The sequence below is a fragment of the Delphinus delphis genome, chromosome 5 (assembly GCF_949987515.2).
Source record: "Delphinus delphis chromosome 5, mDelDel1.2, whole genome shotgun sequence".
NCBI lineage: Eukaryota > Metazoa > Chordata > Mammalia > Artiodactyla > Delphinidae > Delphinus > Delphinus delphis.
This window is the reverse complement of record NC_082687.1, coordinates 8458752-8483182: the sequence shown is the minus strand read 5'-3', so window position 1 is coordinate 8483182 and position 24431 is coordinate 8458752. Positions and strand designations below refer to the sequence as shown.

Below are 24431 nucleotides of genomic sequence, written 5' to 3'. Positions count from 1 at the left end.
GACAGTTCCTATTTGAACATAGTGATTCTGAGCATATTTTCCTTTAAGTCCTTGAGTTTATACAGTTATACTACAGTGGAACTTATAAAGTTGTAGTAGCTTATGAAAATATCTTACTTGCTAAATCCTGTACCTGGATACTCCCAGATCAGACTCCCTCAGTTTCCTGTTTCTTGTATATGAGAAACATTTTTCTGTGTCTCCATATGTCTAATAATTTATTTTTCTATCCTGGATCTCGTTAATAGTATTTTGTAAAGTTGCTTGATTTTGTTGTATTTGCTGGATGAAATCTCCAAGCTCTTAGTGTTCTCAAGCAGAAGAAGGCTGTGATGTGCTTTACAGAGAATATGTGTGTTCATAAGCATTGTTCAGGCATGAGTTATAGTGCTGTTTGCTGTGAGTTCAATGTTAATAAATCAACAGGTATATTAAATAAGGTGTCTTTAAACATAAACACATATAAAAGAAGGTTCTATATTGATTAGTTGACAAAAATGGAATCAGAGGCCCATAGGAACCAAACTCTGTATTTCCTCTGGGAGCAGTGGTTCAGTATTCTCTAATTCAGTGTTCATAGCAACTTTAAAGAACATAACTATCACAGATAATGAGAACCAGCTATATATCTGACTGCTTTGAGATAGTCTGTGGTATGACCATGACACATTTTAATGATCCCTTGTCTTATTTTCAACTTGTTAATTATAAAAAATGCTACAGAAACATTTTATATTAATATATTTCGTCAGGATTTGTAGCCAGGAGTGAAATACTAAGGTGTCTACACATTGTTAGTAAGTCTGGATGTTGCCATATTACTCTCTAAGATGGTTGTACCAGTTGGTATTTCTGCCAACAGTATATGGGAGTTCCAGCGCTCTATAAACTGTGAGCATGGGATATTATCAGTCTTATATGTTTACCAACATGATAGATGTGAATTAGTATCTCTCTGATTGGAATGTAAAATGTCATTTTCCTAGTATCCAGTGGGATTGAGAATGTTTGCTGAATTCTGGACTATTCATAATTACATTTTAAAGGTTAATTATGTGAAAAAAAAGTTTGGTCAAATTTAATTAATTTCAAATAACTCAATATAAAATTGTATGTACAATGCTGAACCTTTCATGAATGTGTGGACACTTTAAAAAAACAGAGAAGAAAGAAAAAGGTGAAAGAAATGAATGATATAGAATGTGGGTCAGCAAATTATGGTCTACAGGCCAACACTACTCCAGTACCTGTTTTTCTACATAACATTTTATTAGAACACAGCCGTGCTTGTCTTTACATATTGTCAGTGGCTGCTTTCACATTGTTTTTCAGTGTGAAAAACTGAGTTGAATAGTTTCAACAGGGACCATATAACCCATAAAGCCATGACTACTTTCTGGCCTTTTACAGATAATGTTTGCCACCTCCTAACATAGAGGCATAATTGCTATAGACCAAGGTAAATACCTGAATTATTATAACTAATCACTTTTCTCATTTACTATTACCACACCAGATACTAAAACTCAGAATTTATATGGTTGAAATTTTTTTGTATTCTCTTGGGCCTATTTTACAACTGTATTGTCATTTTAAAACTTATATAATTGCTATAAAGTATAAATTATTTATTAGCTGCAAGCAGATGAATTTATTATTTTACTTTAAAATCACATTCCATCTGATTTTTAAATTAATTATAAGAAATCACACTGGTTTCTCCTTTACTTTTCCATCTGATGAGTCACTTTTAGAGTGAATCGTTTCTCTGGCTTCTACTGACATACTGGCTAGGACAAAAATAATAATAGGCAATATGGATTGAGTAAATACATTTTCAAAAACTTATTATAATCTTGATCATACTTCAGCTTTTACTTTGCTTCTCACTTGTGTTTTCTGAAGTCAGGGTAAGCATCTAATTAAAGAGTTTGAACATGAACCAGAGAACAAGGTCAAGTACAAATTTTCATGATATTCTCAGATCCCATTGTGTGAATCTGAAGAAGAGAATCATTTAGGGTTTCATTTAAGATCAAGAAGTAAACAAAAAATTGGAATACATTGGGATAACAGAATTAGAGAGGGAGAATAAATCATTCATTCATTCATTCACCAAGCATTTATTTAGTGTCTATACCAAGCAGTACATCAGACCCAATTATGTATTGATATGGCCCAAGGAACTCAATTATATGCCTAGACAGACATTTGGTTTTTCTCTCTGGGTGGCTATATATGAAAATTTTTTCTGATGTTTATCACAAGTTGCTACTTCTTTGAAATACCCTGTGATGTTCTGCAGTCATGGAGTATCTAGGGATGTTTGCACCTCTATGTATATTATTTATTTCCTCATAGGTTTTATGTCTGGAGTTTTCATAGATATCACCTTTCACTTTGATTACTTAGTTATAGCTATGAATGACAGAGAAAACAACATTTCAGTTTTTTCTATTTCTTAGAGAAATACTGTAAAAAAAATCCCACAGCAATGCTCTTCGTAAAGGAAATCAGTTAGCACATAAACATAGGTAAATCCTTGTTAAAGTATCACAAATACAAGGAAATTCTAGCAGTTTCCTTGATTTAGGAACTCCTAAGGAAAGGTATGATTCAGGGGAAAGTTTAAAGGAATGTGTTTTTATAAATCAAGAAGTGTTTTAACCTCTTCAACACCTACTTCTGCCCATCAAATAAATACTAACTTGTCTTGCAAGTGACTCTTCTTTGCAGCCTTTCCTGGTATCATTCTCCCTGATGGAAATCATCACACCTATTGGGTTCCATGTCAGTATGGCATTTTTTTGACTACTACTCTGTCTACCTTTCAGTAGAATACAAGCTCTTTTCAGAATAAGGCTGTATGGTATTCATCCTTGTGTATATAGAATCTGACATATTGCCTAGCATAGACATTCAGTAAATGCTTCTTGTTTGAATAAATGATTTATTCTCCCTCTCTAATTCTGTTATCACAATTTACTCCCATTTTTTTGTTTACTTCTTGATCTTAAATGCAACACTATTTGATTCTCTTTTTCATATATACACTTTGGGACCTGAGAACATCATGAAAATTTGTACTTGACCTTGTCCTCTGCTTCCTGTTAAAGCTCTTTAATCATTTGCTTACTCTGATAACTTTAATCAGTCCTTTATTTACTCATTCTGTTAATAGGAGCCTCACATCCCTTTATCTTATTCTTTTCTATTTTTCTAAATGAGGGAAGAGAAAAAGGAAAAAAAAAATAACCTAGTTATTTATGCCCATCATGCCCCCAAGTCAGAAGTCTCTCTTTGTGACCATATTATATAGCATAGAATGATAAAGACTGGTAAGTAGCCTAGCAATTCTTAAATCTACCCAGACCTCTTAAATGGGATCCTTATATACTGCTGGACCTGCTAAACAATTGAAAACAGAGTAGGAGAGTTCAATATTTTGAACTACTACTTTTGACTAGTAGTATTCTCGCGTCCCAAAAACGTTTTCTGAGTCCCTTTTTACTTAGGGCTTTCATGGGAAGTGATCTTGTCAACACCGGTTCCGCCAAGCACTCCAATTAATCAGTGGCCTTTAAATTGATAATGCTATCGCTTTCAGCAGCAGAGTAACGTGATCATTCCAGAGTTAATGTGGCTTGCATTTAAATCAGATGTATTTTCAAATTAAGAACAACATTCAGGTGGAACCAGTAAGAATACTTTTGGTTTCAAATAGCAGACAAACACAATCCCAACTTCCTTAAGCCAGAAAGAGAATTTATTGACTCATATACCAAAAATCTTAGAAATACTGTGAGTTCTGTCAAAGCTTGACTGTATAGCTTAATAATGTCTACTGAGGACCTGATTTCTTTCCATGTTTTTGAATTCCACAGTGTCAACTTCACATTAGAGCCAACCCCTCTTACAGCCCCAAGATGGCTGCCAGTGGCTTCCAGGGCTATGCTACCAACTGAGAACTGTGAGGGTCTGAGATTTTAGCCTTTCTGCAAGCTGACAAGTTAATCTGCCAGTTTCATGGATGCTAGTAGAAGACCTGAGACTCCTAGGTCTGAGATGAAGGACGCTTTCTTACTCCCAGCACTAGCGATAGCCAGCATTTTTTCATGCTGGTTACGTAAACCCCAGTTCCCACACAATGATGCAAAGAGGTTCAGTTGATACCTTAGCAGTCAATTGTGCTACCAGAGAGGTATTCTGAATTTAGGGAACCTGACTCTTTTATAACAGGCAGTAAGCATGACTGCCCTTTGCTCCAGAGGGAGAAGCTATCTCTGTCTTCCAAGGCTGTAAGGAAACCAGCCTTTGCTCCAGATGCAAAATCTATCCAATCTTCCAAGACAGTTCATTATACAAACGTTTTGAACAGATAATCCAGAATAAAGGCAGTGAATGCTTCTGTTTAAGACATGCAGGAACATAAGAGACCTATAGAGAATTCTCTCCTAACACTACCATGTTCACTGAAATGAGAGAACCTTTCGTCCCAGCATTCCCAGGAGAATCCCTGAGAGTCACCTTCCTGAACAAATGACTGTGGCTAGGAGATAGGAGTGTACTAACTGGCTCAGGCTAGGTCACATGATTCGCCCCTGAGCCAGGAGAGGAGTCACCTTGGGAACCCCATGGCACACCAATAGAAACTGGGGACATTGGCAGAGGACAAGGAGAGATATGAGCACTGGGGAGGCAACCCAAAATTGTCCATTCGACATGCTCTATTTACTGAATATCAAAGTGAAAAAGGGTGCTTCCCTGGTGGCGCAGTAGTTGGGAGTCCGCCTGCCCATGCAGGGGACGTGGGTTCATGCCCCGGTCCGGGAAGATCCCACATGGCGCGGAGCGGCTGGGCCCGTGAGCCATGGCCGCTGAGCCTGCGCGTCCGGAGCCTGTGCTCTGCAACGGGAGAGGCCACAGCAGTGAGAGGCCTGCGGACCGCAAAAAAAAAAAAAAAAGTCAGAAAGTTATGAATGTAATCTAGGGCATTCTATTATCAATAAAGGTTAGTGTCTGGGGGTGTTTCAGTCCAAAACTGTGTTAGTATCACCCTAGTCTTTCCTCCACCACTGTAGCCGGAGTAAGTATTCTAAAACGCTTTGTTCACCGCTGAATACTGAATAAAAGTCAGACTCTTTAGCCCAGTACACATGCCTTTAACAGTGTGATTCCAGCCCAGTCCTTCAGCCTCAGCCCTTGCCCCCATCTCTCTAGTCCCTCTGTGCCCAGTCATGTCAGCTTTCTTATTTTGTACCTTTCTTCCTGTTCTTATTACCTTGTGAAAGCCCTTCCCTTCTCACCTGTATCTGCCTCAGGCAGAATTAACTGTGTGCCCTGTATATATTCGCAAATAGCATTGCATACATTATACATTCTTTACCTAATACAGTTTTTTCTAGCATTGATCACGGTTCATATGTATATATTTACGTAGCTAGGTGATGAACATGTGTCTTCCCTACTGTATCGCACGCGCCACGGTGCAGAAATCAGGTCCGATTTATTCTCCCTCGTGCCTGACAGGTGGTAAATGCTCAGTAAATGTCTGTTGCTGTTGAATGTTTTTTAAAATATAAGAGGCAAGGTGGCATAAAGTTAAAGCTGCTGGCTCCTTCGTGAGGTTGCCAGAAATCTAAATCCTAGATTCGCCACTTACCAGCTAGGTGATCTTGGGCTAGTTTAAGTTCGCTGTGTCTCTGTTCTCACATTGATAAAATGAGAACCATAGTACCTATTTCATAGCGTTGTTTTTAATTGAGAATGAGAAAATATACATGCAGTGCTTAAACATTATGCCTACTTTTCAGTGAACACCTAACAGTTGCTGCAGGAGGTAGGAGTCTGTGTGTCTGTCTCCCTACTAGACTCTCCACTTCTTTAAGAGGGCAGCCTGCATCACTAATGATGCCAGGACTTAGCCTGTGGCCCAGCGTGTCATAATTTTTCAATAAATGCTCGTTGAATTACATTGTTGTCAAATTTGAAGAATGCTGTCTAAGATTAAATCACTGGGTTAATTTGGTAATAGTGACATGTTGTCCCAACTTCTGCAGTCCTTTATTATGTTTGTTAATTGTTAAAATTAGTAGCTCTCATTTCTATCATTTATTATATGCTTACTCTGTTCCCGGCGCTAATGGAACATGAATTATCTCATTTAATTTCCATCACGTCTTATGAGGTGTAAGTTTTTAATTATACAGATGAGACAGTGCAGCTTTAGAGAAGGTAGAAGACTTGCCCAAAATCGTGCAGCCAGCAATAGAAAGAAATACGTAGAGTTCAAAGCCAGTTTCTTCCCCAGAAATGAATATGTTATAAAATACTCACTTATATTTATGACAATGAAAATGGCTTTTACCCTATTTTTTTATTAATTAATTAATTTATTTATTTATGACTGCATTGGGTCTTCGTTGCTGTACGCAGGCTTTCTCTAGTTGTGGTGAGCGGGGGCTACTCTTCATTGCGGTGCGTGGGCTTCTCTTGTTGCAGAGCACGGGCTCTAGGCGTGGGCTTCAGTAGTTGTAGCGCATGGGCTCAGTAGTTGTGGCTTGCAGGCTCTAGAGCGCAGGCTCAGTAGTTGTGGCACACGGGCTTAGTTGCTCCACGGCATGTGGGATCTTCCCTGATCAGGGCTGGAACCCTTGTGCCCTGCATTGGCAGGTGGATTCTTAACCACTGAGCCACCAGGGAAGCCCGAAAATGGCTTTTACTCTATTGAGAATGGGTATTTTACCAAAACCAAACAACCTAGTAATGCCTCATAGTTTGTTACATTGAGCAGTGCCCTAATGGAGACTTCCTCCAAAATGAAAGAGACCCCACTGACTCTAGATCTTGTAATTCCCAGGTGGCTTTGTGGCCGAGGGTTCGTTAGTTTCAGAGTTTGGCAAAAGGAGTGCAAAACATTCCATCAGCTTTCCTTGTTTATGGTAAGAACTATGTTAAAAGAAAGCTTGGACTACAAATAGCATTTTTTTATCCCTTTAATCATTTTTTGGCAGTCATGCTCACAACACACATTGACAAACAGATGTGGACTGAAATGTGCTGCCCTGCTCACCAAAACAGCACCTTCAGAAGGAGCCGTAAATGCAGTATTCCTTCACTGTTTTTTGTTTTGTTTTGTGTTTTGTTTCTGGCCACACCGCATAGCATGTGGGATCTTAGTTCCCCATTTTGATGTGGGAGGTGCTTTTCCCTCCCCTGAAAAATGTACCTTTACTTACGGATTTATCATAGAAACACAAACAGATCACTAGATAATAGTGCTGGTTACTGTTCACAGACATGGAAGAAAGAATGGTACTAGAAGTTTTCCAGAGGGAGAAGCTCAACTATTTCTGGACAGTATGAGAAGTCTTACAACGAGGAATCCTGCCAAAATTGGGTTGGCCCAAAAGTTCGTTCGTGTTTTTCCACAACATCCTATGGAGAACCCAAACGAACTTTTGGGCCAACCCAATACTTATCTTTCCCTGAGGAGTTAACTCTCATCTTTTGGAGAAACCTATGTTGCATTACACTGCCCCCCCCCCCACCATGTTTGCGCTTAGAAGATTAAGATAATATTTTTTAAAACTCACCCATGACATTATCAAAGGACGTTTTCATGTTTGATTAACACTTTGATGAACTGATTTGATTAGTTCTCAGAAAAGGGAATATAACTACTTTCTGAAAATATCAATTCAACATTTAAATATAAAGAACTGGTAGGGAAAACCTGACTGTAGTCTTATATAATTTATAAGTAAATCATCTCGCTTGATTCATCAGCTGCATTTTGGGGAGGTAGCATAACCAACGAAGTAATTCCTAAATATGTTTTCAGAAAGGAAATATTATATTAAACATTTATTAATCACCTCTTATATGTCAAAGAGTTATAGGCAGGGGAGACAACAATGAGAAAGACATATACTCGGGCATCACTCAAACTAATGAGGCTGACGGCAGGTAAACAAGCATTTACAACACAGGAATGAAGAAGCTAATATCTGCTACCTTAAAATCTCAACCCTCTCTAAAACCAACATGCTACTTACTCCTTGCCTACCCCAGCAGCTGAATGGAGCTGGAGAAACCCACAACACTACACTGATACCTCACTTTATTTTTTTGTTGAGATATAGTTGACATATAACACCATTATTAGTTTTAGGTGTACAACACGATGATTTGAGAGATATGCAGTTTGACACTTGATCAGCACAAGTTTGAACTACTCAGGTTCACTTATACGTAGATTTTTTTCCGTAAATACGTACTACAGTACTACATGGATCAAATCGCTCATGTAGAACCACAGATATGGAGGGCCCACAGGAAAGTTAAACTCGAATTTTCATCAGCATCCCTAACCTCTGCATTATTCAGGGGTCACCTGTATATGTTGTGAGATGATTACCACAATAAGTTTAATTAACATCCAATCATCACACAGTTACAATTTTTTAAAAATTTCTTATGATGAAAACTTTTTAAATCTACTTTTTAGCAACATTCAAACATACAACACAGTATTATTAACAGTAGTCACCATGTTGTACATTACATCCTCAGGACTTACTTATGGTATACCTGGAAGTTTGTATCTTTCGACCACCTCCATCAATTTTACCTACTTCACCCACCTCCTACCCCCTGCCTCTGACAACCACCAGTCTGTTCTCTATATCTGTGGGTTCTTTTTTTTTTTTTTTAGATTCCACATGTAAATGAGATCATACAGTATTTGTCTTTCTCTGTCTGATCGATTTCACTTAGCATATGCTCTCAAGGTCCATTCATGTTGGTGCAAATGGCAGGATTTCCTTTTCTATGGCTGAATAGCTTTCATTGTGTGTGTGTGTGTGTGTGTGTGTGTGTGTATGTATATATATCACATTTTATTTCTGCATTTATTTGTCTTTGGACACTTAGATTGTTTCCATATCTTAACTATTGTAAATAATGCTACAATGAACATGGGTTTGCAGATATCTTTTTGAGATAGTGATTTCATTCTCTTTGGATAGGTACTCAGCAGTGGAATTGCTGGATCATATAGTAATTCTATTTTTAATTTTTTGAGGAACCTCCATACTGTTTTCCATAGTGGTTGCACCAATTTACATTCCCACCAACAGTGCACAAGGGTTCCCTTTTCTCCAGATCCTTGGCAACACTTATTTCTTGTTTTTTGATGATAGCCATTCTAACAGATGTGAGATGATATCTCAGTTGTGATTTTGATTTGTATTTCCCTGATGGTTATTCATGTTGAACACCTTTTCATGTACCTGTTGACCATCTTTGGAAAAATGCAGATACTCTGCCCATTTTCTATTTGGACTTTTTTTCTATTGAGTTGTATGCGTTCTTTATATATTTTGGATATTAATGCTTTATCAGATACATGATTTGCAAATATTTTTCCTATTCAGTAGGTTACTTTTTAATTTTGTTGGTTTCCTGTGCTGTTCAGAAGCTTTTTAGGTTGATATAGTCCTAGTTGTCTATTTTTTCTTTTGTTGCCTTTGCTTTTGATGTCAAATCCAAAAACCATTTTCAAGACTGATGTTAAGGTGCTTAACACCTTAAGGTGTTTTCTTCTGGGATTTTTATGGTTTCAGGTCTTACATTCAACTCTTTGATCTGTTTTGAATTCATTTTTGTGTATGGTGTAAGGTAGTGGTCCAGTTTCTTTCTTTTCCATGTGGCTATTCAGTTTTCCCAACACCACTTATTGAAGATATTTTTCTTTTCCCATTGTATATTCTTGTCTTCTTTGTTGTAAGTTAATTGAGTAGATATGCATGGGTTTATTTCTGAGCTCTCTATTCTGTTCCATTGATTTCTGAGTCTGTTTTTATGCTAATACCATACTGTTTTGTTTACTGTAGTTTTGTAATGTAGTTTGAGATCAGGAAGTGTGGTGCCTCCAGCTTTGTTCTTCTTTCTTAAGATTGCTTTGGCTATTTTGGAGTCTTTTGTGTTTTCATAAATATTTTAGGACTATTTGTTCTATTTCTGTGGAAAATGCCAGTGAAATTTTGATAATAATTGCATTGAATCTATAGATTGCTTTGGGTAGTATGGAAATTTTAACAATATTCATTCTTCCAATCCATGAGCAAGAAATATCTTTCCATATGTTTCTTCTTCAGTTCCTTTCATTACTGTCCTGTAATTTCCAGTGTACAGATCTTTCACTTCCTTGGTTAAATTTATTCCTAGGTATTTTATTCTTTTGATGAAGTTATAAATGGAATTGTTTTCTTAATTTCTCTGATAGTTTATTATTAGTTGTAGAAATACAACAGATTTTTGTATATTGATTTTGTACCCTGCAACTTTACTGAATCCATTTATTCTAATGGTTTTTTTGGTGGTGTCTTCGGAGTTTTCTGTACACAAGATCATGTCATTTGCAAACAGAGACAATTGTACTCTTCCTTTCTGATTTGGATACTTTTAACTTTTTTTCTTGTCTAATTGCTCTGGCTAGGACTTCCAGCCCTGTGTTGAATAAAAGTCACAAGAGTGGGCATCATTGTCTTATTCCTGATCTCAGAGGAAAAACTTTCAGCTTTTCACTGTTGAATATGGTGTTAACTGTGGGCTTGTCGTATAGCCTTTATTAGGTTGAAGTGCATTCTCTCCATACCCATTTTGTTGAGAGTTTTTGTCATGAATATATGTTGAATTTTTGACAAATGCTTTTTCTTTATTGAGAATATTATATGAATTTTGTCTTTCCTTTTGTTAATATAGTGTATCACATTGATTGATTTGCTGATGTTGAACCATCACTGCATCCATGGAATAAATCCCATTTGATCATGGTGTATGATCCCTTTAATGTATTGTTGAATTTAATGTATTGTTGCTAATACTTTGTTGAGAATTTTTACATGTATGTTCATTAAGGATACTGGCCTGTAATTTTCTTTTCTTGTAGTGTTCTTGTGTGATTTTGGTATCAGGGTTTGCTGTCCTTGTAAAATGAACTTGGAAGTGTTGGCTCCTCTTTTATTCTTTGTAAGAGTTTGAGAAGGTTTGGTATTAATTCTTTAAATGTTTAGTAGAATTCACCAGTGAAACCATCTGGTCCCGGACTTTTGTTTGAATCAGTAATCAAAATCCTCTGAACAATCTCTTTACTAGTAACTGGTCTCTTCAGACTTTCTGTTTCTTCGTGATTCAATCTTGGTAGATTGTATGTTTCTAGGAATTTACCTATTTCTTCTAGGTTATCCAATTTGTTGGCATATAATTTTTCCTAGTAGTCTCTTATGACCATTTGTATTTCTGTGGGATCGGTTGTAACATCTCCTCTTTCACTTCTGTTTATTTGAATCTTCTCTCTTTTTTTCTTTGTGAGTCTAGCTAAAAATTTGTCTGTTTTGCTTATCTTTTCCAAAATCTACCTCTTAGTTTCATTGATCTTTTCAGTTATCTTTTTAGTCTGGTTTAATTCTACCCTGATCATTCTTATTTCCTTCCATCTGCTAACTTTGGGCTTGATGTCTCACTTTAAATGTGTGATTACCATCCTCAAATGGTCCTCATTTCGCTGGCAGTCCTACTCCTCTCCCCAGTTTTTTCACTCTTCCCTCTCTTTTAAACTCTGTTTCATACCATTTCCTTGGTCCTTAACCTCCAACATCCCCCTTTGCAACATTCATGACCTGATTTTCATTTGACTAAGAAAATCCAGAGAGACTCTCCACCTGTCCTTACATTCATCCAGTATCTGCCCCTGCACCGTGTTCTCTCCTTCTTTCCAGTCGCAGGAGATGTGCCGTGTTTGCTCCTCTCCCAGAGAAGCCTTCCACTGTGGACAAGATCCCATACCCTCTGACCCCCTCAAGAACTTTGCTCCCTGAATTCTCTACCCCTTCCTTCTCTCCTGGGTCATCAGGGCTTTTTTTGTCTGTCCACTGAATCAGTCCCACTAGCATAGAAATATACTATATTTCCCATCTTACCAGAAAAAAACAAAACAAAACAAAACAACCTCTCCCTTGACTCCAACACCCCGCCTCTACACCACAGTTAGCCTTCACCCATTTCCTTTGCTATTCCTTACAACAGAACTCCTCAATGAATTATATAAGCTTGCTGTTTCACTTCTTCTCTATTCTCTTTGGGACCGCTCTAATCCATCCTACTACAGAGTGAAACAGTTTTTGTCAAATGATGCCACTTTGCCACAGTCAGTGGTCAGGTCTTAATTTTCATCTTATTCACCCTGTTGGCAGCATTTGACACACTGGGTCACTCCTTCCTTTTTTAAAAAGCTTTATTGAGATATAATTTGCATACCATAAAATTCACTGCTTTAAAATTACAATTCAATGATTTTTAGTATATTCACATAGTTGTGCGACCATCATCACTATCTAATTCCCAAACATTTCGTCACCCCAGAAAGAAACCCGACACTCGTTTGCAGTCACTTCCCGTCACTCAGTCCCTGGTAGCCAATGATTTACTTTTTGTCTTTGTAGATGTATGTGTTCTGGACATTTTATATAAATGGAATAATACTGTATGTTTCCGTTGTGTCTGCCTTCTTTCACGCAGTGTAATGTTTCCAAGATTCAGCTCTGTTGAATCAGTGCTTCATCCCTTTTTATTACTGAATAACATTCCATTGTATGAATATACACATTTTACTTATCCTTTCATCGGTTGATGGACATTTGAGTTATTTCCAGTCTTTGGCTATAATGAATAATGCTGCTATGAACACTCATGTACAAGTCTTTATGTGGACATATGTTTTGGAATTGCTGGGTTATATGGTAACTGTATTTATTCCTTCCTTGTTGAAACCCTTTCCCCTTGCCTTTCAGTACACTCTCTTGGTTTTTCCCTCTACCTAACTGTCCACTTCTCAGTCACGCTGAGTCTTGCCTCTCTAACCTCGAGTGCTCTGGGGATTAGTTCTTAATCCTCTTCCCTTCTCTATCTAGATTCACTCCCTAGGTGATCTCTTCCAATTACGTGGTTTTTAAATACCATCTACATATAGATGACTTGCAAATTGGTATTTTCAGTTCATGCCTCTCAACTCCAACGCCTATATCCAACTGTCTACATGACATCTCCACTTGTCTGTCTTATGTGCATCTCAAATTTAGCATGTCCAGAGCAATAAACTCCTGATTTACTCGCCAAAATCTGTACCTCCTGCTGTCTTTTCCAACTCCATGATACAGTTCATTCTTTCAGTGCTCAGGCCAAAAACTTTGGAGTCATCCTTGACTCCTTCCTCCTGTCCAGTGCATCAGCAAATCCCGTTGGCTTCACCTTCAAAATATATACAGAATCTGGTGTCATCTCATCGTTTCCCTGATCCAAGCCCACGAGCATCTCAGTTACTTCCAACTTCCTAGTTGGTCTCCTTTAATCACTCTGACCCTTCAACAGTCTTCTCGCTGTAGCAGTAAGGATCCTTTCAAAATAAAAGTCAGGCATGTTTCTTCTCTGTCTAACACCTTCTAAAAGTACCCCCCCACCCCCGCAGGGTAAAAGCCAACGTCCTTAAAATGCCTGAAGGTCTCCGTGATCTGGGCCCTCTTGCTACTTCAGTGACCTCACCTCCTGCCACTGTTCTCACTCATTTGTCTCCAGCCAGCCGCAGTGGCCTCCTTGCTGTTCCTCAGCCTTGGAAATCATGCTTCCTCCTCAGGACCTCTGCACTGCTCTCCAGCTGGAATGCTGCTCCCCAGACATTCTTCTGAGACACTCCTTTATTTCTTTAGGTCTGTGGTCAAGACTGCTAGTGGCCTCCCGGGATCTAGTCTCCTTCTCTTCCTTGGCCGCGTACACGGATGCACAGCTATAAGACCACTTTCCCTAACTTCCCTGGCAACTGTGTGTCACCATGTGACTAAATTTTGACCAACAAAAGTAAGCAGTTGGATTTCCCTTTAAGAGTGAGGCGTGCCCTTTCTTCACCCTCCCCCCATCCCACAGTGTTTGCAACACCAACCAAAGTTCCTGCCCTCGTGGAACTTACATCTGGTTGGGGGAAAAGACAACAAATAAATACACATAAGTAGATATACAGTGTGTTTGATGGTATTGGGTGCAATGGAAATAAATAAAGCAGGGTCAGGCAAATGGGGAGTGGGGCATAAGGGAGAATTTTGCTATTTATTCTGTAATGACAGAGAAGGCTTCACTGATAAGACAGCATTTGAGCAAAATCTTACATCAGTTTGGATTAGGTGTTCTTGCATATAAATAAACCTCAAACAACATTGGCTTAAACAAGATAGAAATATATTTCCTTCAAATGAACAAAACCTGTAAGTCAGGCCAGGACTGGTAATGAGGCTCTACGAGGTCACCACAGACCCAGGACGCTTCAGCTTACGGCTCCCCACGGCTGCAGCGCGGGCCTCCCAGCCTAGGTGTTGCCATCTGCTCTCCTTCCAGGCCACAGGAGGTGTGTTGCTGCGCTGCACTACCATTAATTGTTAGTTTGCCCTGGATTTTACAGTTTATTACTTTATTTCTCACCTTCACTTCGGTCAGGAGAAGGGGATTTTAATAGCCAAGTTTCCCACTCTCTGTACAACTCTGGACAAATCATGTCAGTTCTCTGGGCCCCTGGATTTCATTTCTGAGATGAAGGGATTGGAGTAGACCTCTCGTCAACTCTAAAACTGAGTGGTTCTAAAATAATCATTTAATTTCTGAATTTTCCACCTAATTTTTCTTGCATAACCATGACCAGCTGTGATCAAGCAATTCAGTTATTTAATGTTAAGTTTATTTTTTCATCTTAACTCTAATTTTTAAAAACCTCAAAGAGAAATTATTTACTTGACAAATTTTTAAACTCTGAATCAGCAGCACACATTATTCTAAGGATTTTTTAAAAATTCACCTGCCCAGGATGAAACTCAGATATATTCCCTGGGAATGGGAAGTGAGGTGATGGGATGAATTTTAGCAAGTGTACCACTTTTTTTAAATCTCCAAAGGATGTTCCAGTGTGCACCCCTGGGTAAGAAGCACTGCTTACGGCATTCCAGCTAGTGTCGGTAGTGTCCCTCTGGAACAAGCTTCCAGAGAACATCTTGTTTTAAGGCCCCATCACCCTGTGTAATCATGTCCTCTAAGTTAGCAAGAACTTTTGAGGCCAAAGGATCGCATTTGGGATTGGATGGCAAACATTCCCATTGATTGACCATTGGTTTTGATCATCAGAGATAAATGATCAAAATTTTCAAAGCAAATTTTTATGTTATTAATAGCATGAAAATCTGTAGAAATCTTCTAATTAATTTCTAAACTGCTCAGTTCACACAGTTACTTTTGGCCTGAATTGTTTTCTGATGAAAGACCTGAAGTCAGGAACTTGAACAAGTGACTTTGTAACATAGCAGATGGGACTGTGTTGATGTTTCTAAGAGGCCTCACCTTACTGCCATGTGCAGATTTATCTATGAGCAGCTTCTAAATGGTGAGACTTACTTGAGCCTAAGTCCCAGGACAGATGGCTCTACCATGGGGCCACTTAGGCCAAGTAAATGTATTGACAGGTTCCAGCCCCCAATCTTGCGTTAATAATCCCTATGCTTTGTAAATTCAGATTCTTCCCATTTCTGTACCATAGCTGTTTTTTAAAACTGACTTAGAGATTTTGAAACTGAATATAGACAAAACTTTTAGAATAAGAATAATGCTTACACAGTGGAATTAATGTGCTTCATGGCATCAGTATTTCTGAAAGGAAGGTAGAATCTATCAGTTAGTTTGTTCGGTTATTCATTATAGGAACATGTAATGGTCCCCTACTATTTTGCTAGGTACAGCTCTAGGAGGCGGGGCTACAGCAGTTAACAAAACAGGCAAAAATTTCTGCTCTGATGGCATTTAGCTTTTGCAGAGGAGTGAGGAGGTGAGAAGGAAAGAGTTGAGGAGAGTCAGATGCTAAGAGGTTTGTTACTTGCTTGAGCCACACTGTGAAACCATAATTAATCTATTATATTTCAAGATAAACTTTTTTTTTAATTGTGAAATTTTTGTCTTTTCACCTCTGAGTCATTTTTCTAACAAACTTAGTTAAAATGATTTTATGCTAAGTACAGATCCACTCTAAAATTTAGATCAAGATGAGATTTTAATTAGTTACAACTAATTTCCTAAAGCATGTTAATAAATTGCTCAAAAAAAAAAAAAAAACCCACTGGGCCATTAATTAGCTAGCACTGTGGCTGGCACATAATAGATGGGCCGAGTTATTTATGAGGAGAATTGATTGCTCCCATTGAGTAAACAAGCCTCACTTTTGAAAAGCAAAATGTAAAGATTTTTGAGCAAAAACAATGGCCTTTTTAAAATTTTTCTTATTTCAATTTTTTCTAATTTAGAGAGGTTTTTGTTTTTTCTCTAATTTTTTAAGCTAGAAATGCCTGTCTTCTTTAAAAAAAAAAATTAGAGCTAAACATCTGTTTTCTGGTACTTAGTTATCTCACCATTTCTTTTTATGAAGATGTTGAGTTTAATGAGCGTGAAGAAAAAGCAAGAGGCTGTGTCCTCTTCCATACAAATGACAAATGGAAGACAGAAAAGGTCAAGGATATTGAGGAGGTCTAGTGAACTTTATTTAGAAAGTCTAAATGTTAGAAATGAACTTTTCTGCTTTCATCCTGCTATCACAATTTTCCTTCATCATTGAGCCTTGAATATAATTTTCTGCCCTGTTCTAATCTTCTCCCAAAGTACCTGATGATGAAAAGAACAGACTTAAAGTTTTTGTCATTTCAAAATGCAAGCATAGCACCTGGCCGGTGGTTAGGGTGACTCCTAAGACCAAAACATTAAAGTTTGTTTCGCTTAAACTTTTAAAAATTAAGTATTAACAATACTATTTCATAATAGTATGCTCAGTTACTGTTATAAATTTTCCTGCAGTTGATTCACATGCACATCACTTTTCTAGGAAGAATCTTAAAATAATCAGGAAACATTCACCTACACAAAGGAAAGGGAGCTACGAATTTCAGAGAGATTGGTCCCCGTCCAGTAAACTGAGTCCCTCCTGCTTCTGACTCACCTGCCATTCCTCTGTTTCAGTCCTGCAGGGCAGACAGCTCCCACCCAACACTTGCCCATGGGACAGAGGGCACTGTTGTGCCCTCGCAGTGACAGATTTATATGGATAAATATTAAGGCCCACATTATTTTCTTTATGTCTTATTTTCTTATGTCTTTTATTTTTAGTCAGATCATTGTATCAGGGTAAATCAGTCTGGTATCATAAGCATGTTTTTCAAGTGCTGGATTCTTTGTTCAGTTTTTAAAGAGGAGACCTTGTTAAAACCTTTATAGCGCTGACTGTGGCAGAATTTGATTTTTGGCCTTTGAAATTTATTCATGTATGTTTTATTTTTGATTTATTTTTAATTTTTTAAATTGAAGTACAGTTGATTTACAATGTTGTGTTAGTTTCAGGTGTACAGCAAAGTGATTCAGGTATAAACATATATATAATGTATATATATTCTTTTTCAGGTTCTTTTCCCTTATAGGTTATTACAAAATATTGAGTTCCCTGTTTCATACAGCAGGTCTTTTTTGGTTATCTATTTTATATATAGTAGTGTGTGTATGTTAACCCCGAAGTCCTAATTCATCCCTACCTTTCCCCTTTGGTAACCATGAGTTTGTTTCACGTATATTTCAAGTATGCTGATGTTCCAAGCATTACTGGAGACATATACATCTATATATATATACCTACACATATATATATGTGTGTGTGTATAACTGTACATATATATTTGCTAACTGAGCTCATTCTATATTATATATCATAAAATTATTTCACAGTCCTGTAAAAACTTTGTAGATATTTTAATGACTGAATATTCTTTCATCATATACATGTGCCATGATTACCTTATAGTAATTTAGCTGTTTAGACTAGTTACATTTGGGGTCTATTATAAATAAACTACAATGAACACATTTCCCGTATAGTTTCCTCAAACTCAATTTCTTCCCCCTAAAATTATATTGCTAGAATGCTTCAGTGGATGCCAGAGAGATAAATTTAAAGAAAGTTTTAATTACTAATGCCCCCCCCAAAAGAAGAAAATGGGTTGCATTATGGGATATAATGTGACTTTTATCCAAAACTGCCTTTTCTTCTTGCAATTCTAACGTTTAACATGCGACCAACTCTAGAGAGTAGTGGTAAGCACAGGTCCCGTGGCCTGGCTCCCTGGGGTGTAACTGTGTCTCTGCCACTTCCTCACTGGACAGACAACTTGAACTATGCCTCAGTTTCCTCAGCTGTGAAATGCTAATAATCGTAGTCCCTGCCTCTTCAGGTTGTTGTAAGAATTAAATGGGTTAATTTATGTAAATCTCCTGGAACGGTGCTAGCACAGAGTAGATGCTCACTCACTGAATGTTTGTTCATAACAGTCACAGCAACGGCATCTAAGAGACTATTTCCTGATTTTACATTTTCAAAGACTATTCTTTTGTTTCTATTCCTCTGGCACCTCGAATACTGAAGTATCTCAAATTACTTCTTAGGCTCTTCCATACCTGCAAATACATGCACGGAATGTGCTTTAAGATTCCTGGGATTGCTAGTATTTGAGTTGTACACATAAATCACACAGCATGTGCATAGATCCTTATCTGAAACAGCCAATGGCAGAATTCTTAGCAAAATGTTTTTCACAGATGGTTGGGGTGCTTTCATAGTTTTCACCTTCGAGTCCAAAAGTTATCATGAAGATCACTCAAATAAAAGAGCAAAGCGTGGTGTAAACTCCTGCATATCTGCAGTAGAAAGGGAAAGCTGCCTACCCCAGTCAGTGTCCCAAACCCTTGGCCGTCTTCCTACCGTAGCCACACGTTATGAGGCTGCAGATGGGTCTCTCTAAGGACATTCACCCCATTTGTTACAGTAAGGTTTTTATTTTTATTACAGTAAATTCTTACCCCACAGAGCTTGGCTGGACCACATGGAGTCACTAGCAACTCTTGTGTAGACAAGGCAGGCCTGCTGGGCCTTCTTGGCCCATTCCTGCTCAACTCAGAGCTGATGTGGGCCTGTTATATGTTTACATGCCAATGACAAATGAAAAGTGTACACAGAGAGAGGAGCTGCCTCCGTACAGATTTCTTCTCCCCATTCCCTTGAAAGCAAGGTTTCTCAGCGTCAGCTGTACTGACAGTTGGACCAGATGACTCTCTTTCATGGCAGGCTGTCCTGTGCATTATAGAATGTTTAGTCACATCTCTGGCCTCTACCCACCAGATTCTAATATCACATACCCTCACCCCTGTTCATGGCAACCGAAAATGTCTCTAGACAAAACTGGCTCTGGGTGAGAACCCCTGCTCTAAGGCCACAGTGTAATAACATGTCTCTTTGTACCCTTGGCTTTGTACCCTTGGCTTTGGCCGACTGGTGTCATATTCCTCAGAGAGTTCAAGGGGCCTTGAACACCGTCTCCAAGTCCACCACTGAACTATATCCAATCCGAAATAGACACCTGGAAGCACAGAAATAAAACCACTCCTCTACCAACATTACAATGCCAAGGCTTAAACTCTGTGTTCCTAAAAAGCTCAATTCCAGCTAAAGTAAAGAAAGGGATCTCTTCCTTTTTCTCAAAGTTAATACATTTGTACTAAAATTAATTACATCAGTAAAACGGCAGGTTTTAAAATTTTATCACTCTATTAATTTTTCCTGTAATCATCTCTATAGTGAAAATGTATAGTCTTCCAGGTACATCTTCAAGAAGATATCATTAATCACCTTGAAAAATTGTGCATTCCTTTTAAAAATGTGTATATATTCCACAGTTCTGGTCATCTTAGACTTACTGAGCCACTTGTTTTCTAACAATTTTGTTCTCATAAACTTCATGCAGTATTTTCGTGTTCTGTGCACGAGCTGAATTCTTTGCACTCCTTTGGTATAAATAATGAGTTTATATTTTAAAGTTAATGGTTAACGACAATCATGTCTGTTATTTCTATAGAAATTAAATCATTGGGAAATACACTTAGATAAATGTAGCTGGTGTAGTTGCTGGTATGTGAATTCTATTATGGTGTTATGGAGTCTATTTTAATATAAACTGGCAGGATGGAATAAGCTACATATTACCTTTTTTTTACTTTAGAATATTTTTTTTACGTGAATTGTTGAGTCAAATTTAGAACCCAAATTATCACTGAACCTAAAATGTCATGCCATTATTTTACACCATGAAATATTGCCAAACAACTGTTCTTAGTTTTCTCTCAATATTAAAACAAATATGTGTGGATGTGAGTTTTTTTAAGCTAACTAATTGGAAATCGTTCTGCTTTTTGAGTGGTTTTTATTGATTTTTCATGTCTGTTTTGATGAAAAATTACATGCCAGAGGAGTCCCTTTATGAAATATGTAATAGCAGATGCTTACACTTTTCATGTTGTGTTGCTGTTTATCTGAGTATTTCTTTTAGAAGTATTCTTGGCAGATATAGCTATGAGCTAGAGTTATTTCATAATTTAAAAAAATTTTCCCTTTGATTTTCATGAGCTTACGAATGCTCTACAGAGAAATGCAACTGAACAATTAATTGGCATTCATCAGACTTGGGCAAATTTTACATAACAACAATATTAATAAAAGCTAGCTTTGATTTAGTGTTTATTTTGTGTTAAATGTAACTGTTTGCTAAATTAGTTTCATGTAATCCTCACAGTGATATGAACTTATTAAATATTTATGTCCATAATTGTCTGTTACTCTTTTTAATTGTCCATTATCCTAGCCTCTTGGTCAGTCAGTGTCCTGGGAATATCTTGTAGTTGAAGAGTGTTTGTCCGACAATAAGTAGTTATTAATGGGTTCAAAACTTTGCTAGACTTCTTGGTAAAAATGTTACAAATAATATAAAGAAGAAGAAGAGAAGGGCGAGGTAGGAGGAGCGATCTGGTCGAGGCCACGTGACCTAGAAACGTGCGATAACTAAGATTACGGTATCAGATGACATGCAGTCAAGTGTAGATTGTGTGGTGGTGAGTTACAGGAATTCAGAGTTGGGAAAGGTTATTTAGACCTAAGGGTAGTTAGTGAAGCTCTGTGGGCAGTGGATTCTTATCTCAACCTCAAAGGAGTTTAGGATTTGGTTGGGTTGGTGACTGGCCAGTGATCAACACATGACATTGTAGATGAAAGGACAAGCAAGAGAAAAGTCCTAGAGATGAGGAAAAGCTTCCAGTGTAATGAATACTTTTGATCCAAGGGTTTGAAACTTTCCTGAAATTCTGCCATGATTTTTACACATTTTTAGGAAAAGAATACAGGTTGTTTTCTCATTTTTTCTGACCTAAAATAAGAGAGCATGAAAGTATTTCTGGGGTCAGAGAGACCTCAGATATGAAAAGTGACTATACCCAGTATTCATTTGGCACTTGGGCTGCCCATGATTCCAGAGATAGAAGAAAAGTAAAAAAGTTGTGTTTTTCCTATTTATTTCCTTAATTCAAAATTTATTACACCATACGTTGCCCTACAACAGAGGATTACAGTAGAAACTTGCCAACTGGTGTGTATTTTGCTTGTTGGTAGTAAATATCTCCGGACACCTTTCTCACATTGGCATTCTCTATTTCAGTGGTTCTCAGCCGTTTTTATTTTTTTTCTGCGTCTCTCTGACTATTTCTTCTCTCCTTCTAGGTTGCAGTCTGATATACTCTCATAATCTCTCATTACATAGAATAATTATTCTAAGGAGAGGTTAGGCCTGGGGAAGATTTGTATGAGAATCCAGGAGAGGGGTATGGGCCATAATGGTTTGAAAGTTCCCCTCAGAAATATTGGTATCTCCCCTTCACTGTGCCCTTTGCTATATAAGAATTTTTAATATGCATTTTCAATTTTCTCCCTCGGTTGATATTTTTCTGGAGTGTGATTAATCCATTAGATTATTAATAAATTCGAATAAATTATCTTCAATAACTTAATTGGAAAGACTTTTAAAAATGCTTCTCTTTTTTATTTTATTTTATTTTTTAGATCCCCAAATCTAGGAGTGAGGGATCTATTCAGGCCCACAGGGCACCGCAACCAGAGCTGTCTGATGGCGTTCCTCAGGTCAGCCTGCAGCGAAGCCCGAGAAGTTCCTGCTGGGATGACATGAATTCAGCAGAGGATGCTAATGCTGTCAAATTGCTCTCCAGGTTAGCATGTTTCCTTTGTTTACACGTCATCTATTGCATCATCTGTGCTGATACACAGGCCCGCATGTGCAGGTATGTTTGCACGTATCTACCACCGGGGTCATTGGGATACAGATCAGTACAGGTATTTAAAACCTACTGTAACTTTTGAAAAATTTCTGACTAGTAATTCTTATCACAGAAGCATTCTTATCACACAAGCATTCCTAGTTGGTTATATTTTATTTTATGGATTAAAACAAATTATTTAGTCAGTCGGACTGTGCTAGGCTCACATTAAAAGTTGGAAGAGTTATTTTTTAGATGGCTTTTCATAGTATGTTCAGTGGTCAGTATTATTTGCAATGAAAGTGGACGTCACAGGTGTTACTAGAACCGATTCTCACTCACAGATTTTGAATGTTGCCCTTTAACCTTTAGGTTGCACGTTAAACCTGAAAGCAAACTTCTGTGGTGTACTTGAGGAGAAAGGCATACAATTTTCTTAAAATAGGTAAAATGGGGTCTTGAACCTTATTTACTCCTCACATACAGAATTTTTCCTTTTAAAGGTTTTTCATCTTTTATTATAACTGACAACCTATTTCTATAATTTAAAAAATGTCATCACAAGTATAAGACAGAGAGCCCTAAAGAATGGAAAGATTTTTAAGACATTATGGAAATAATGCAGTTAAAGAGCTTGCCACTTCGGATTGCCTTATAGAAAAGATGGAGTTCCAGCTGGATTTTTAAAATGAAGGTAATTTAAATATGAAGAAAAAGAAGGCAAGGCTCTTGTAGATGGGCCCAGTTAGGAGGCAGGAGTAGGTGCAGCGTATTTGGGACACACGAAACAGAAGTCCTGTGAGGAATCAGTGCGGAAAAGGCTGGGGAGGTGGGGTGAGGCCAAGCCACTGAGGACCTCCAATGCCAGCCTGCAGTTATTTCTTGTTCAGTCTTGCCCCTCACTGAACAGATGTTCAGCACTTGACCTCTGCTTCCAGGAGGTGCTTTAGGACAGAGGGTGCAGCAGTGAACCAAGCCGACCAGACCCTGGAGTTCATGGACCTTGTGTTCTAGTGAGGGAGGCAATAGCAAGACACACAGGAAACAAAAAAAAAAAAAAAAAGCCTGTGAAGACCGTTTCAGCTCATTAATAAATGGGGGAGTTAAGAAACAAGTAGGTTAACGTAGTAGACAGACCCAAAGACCATTTTAGTTCGCTTAGGCAGGGGAAGCCTGAATTGAGACAAGAAGGCGGGAGAGAAGAGAGCCTGCAAGGCAAGCGCACTTCTGTGCAGAAGAACTGAGGTCGGGAAGCTTCGCTTCCTGCTACAGGTAACAGGAAACCAGGGAGAGTTCCAGCTGGGTAGGGTTAGGTGATGGGAGCCACGGTAAGTTGGCATGTTGGAAAAGGAATCTTCCATCAGCATGCAGGCTTGATTGAGAGAGGAGAGCTTGGAGGCTGGTACAGTGTTGGTTCCTTCAACAGTTATTAATTTTCACTGAGATCTAGTTGTGTGGCATTTACTTGCTGGGCGCTGGGGATTCAGAGAATGAGAGACATATGCCTTGCACTAGGGGAGGCAGAGGATAAGTGAGTAAAAATTCCATAATTATCATTAAATAGACATTCGCTAAGTGCCTGTTACATACCAGGCACTGTGAAATGGGCTGGTGATAAAGTCATTCAAGTGCCTCTCTTAAGGCTCTTCGAAAACCGTCCGCAGGTTGCCGTGTGAGAGGTGGGGACCCGGAGTTCAGAAATTTCAGAAAGAGGGTGATTTTTTGTTTGTTTGTTTTTTTGCGGTACGCGGGCCTCTCACTGTTGTGGCCTCTCCCGTTGCGGAGCACAGGCTCCGGACACGCAGGCTCAGCGGCCATGGCTCACAGGCCCAGCCGCTCCGCAGCATGTGGGATCTTCCCGGACCGGGGCACGAACCCATGTCCCCTGAATCGGCAGGCGGACTCTCAACCACTGCGCCACCAGGGAAGCCCATGAGGGTGATTTTTGAACTGAGGCTAGTGGGATTCGTGGAGGTACTGGGCAGGGAAACCAAGAGAAGGGTGCTTCTGGAAGGAAAAAAGCGCATGTGCAAGGACACGTAGGGCAGTGAGGACAGCTTGGAGGAGAGCTGTGAGTGCGGCGGGGAGACAGGACATCTGGATTTTGGAACTGAGACTGGCAGAGGGGCTAAAGGTGGGGTAAGAGACGAAGATGAATA

At 38.5% G+C, this 24431-nt stretch overlaps 1 protein-coding gene across 1 annotated transcript in view; it reads left to right on the top strand.

The window, feature by feature from the left end:
* Positions 1 to 24431, top strand: part of FAM13A (family with sequence similarity 13 member A) — a 336376-nt gene that overhangs the window by 179884 nt on the left and 132061 nt on the right. The window contains exon 7 of the mRNA XM_060011983.2: positions 22061 to 22224. Coding sequence (XP_059867966.1) covers positions 22061 to 22224 — 164 coding nt within the window. The remainder of the gene's footprint in view (positions 1 to 22060; positions 22225 to 24431) is intronic.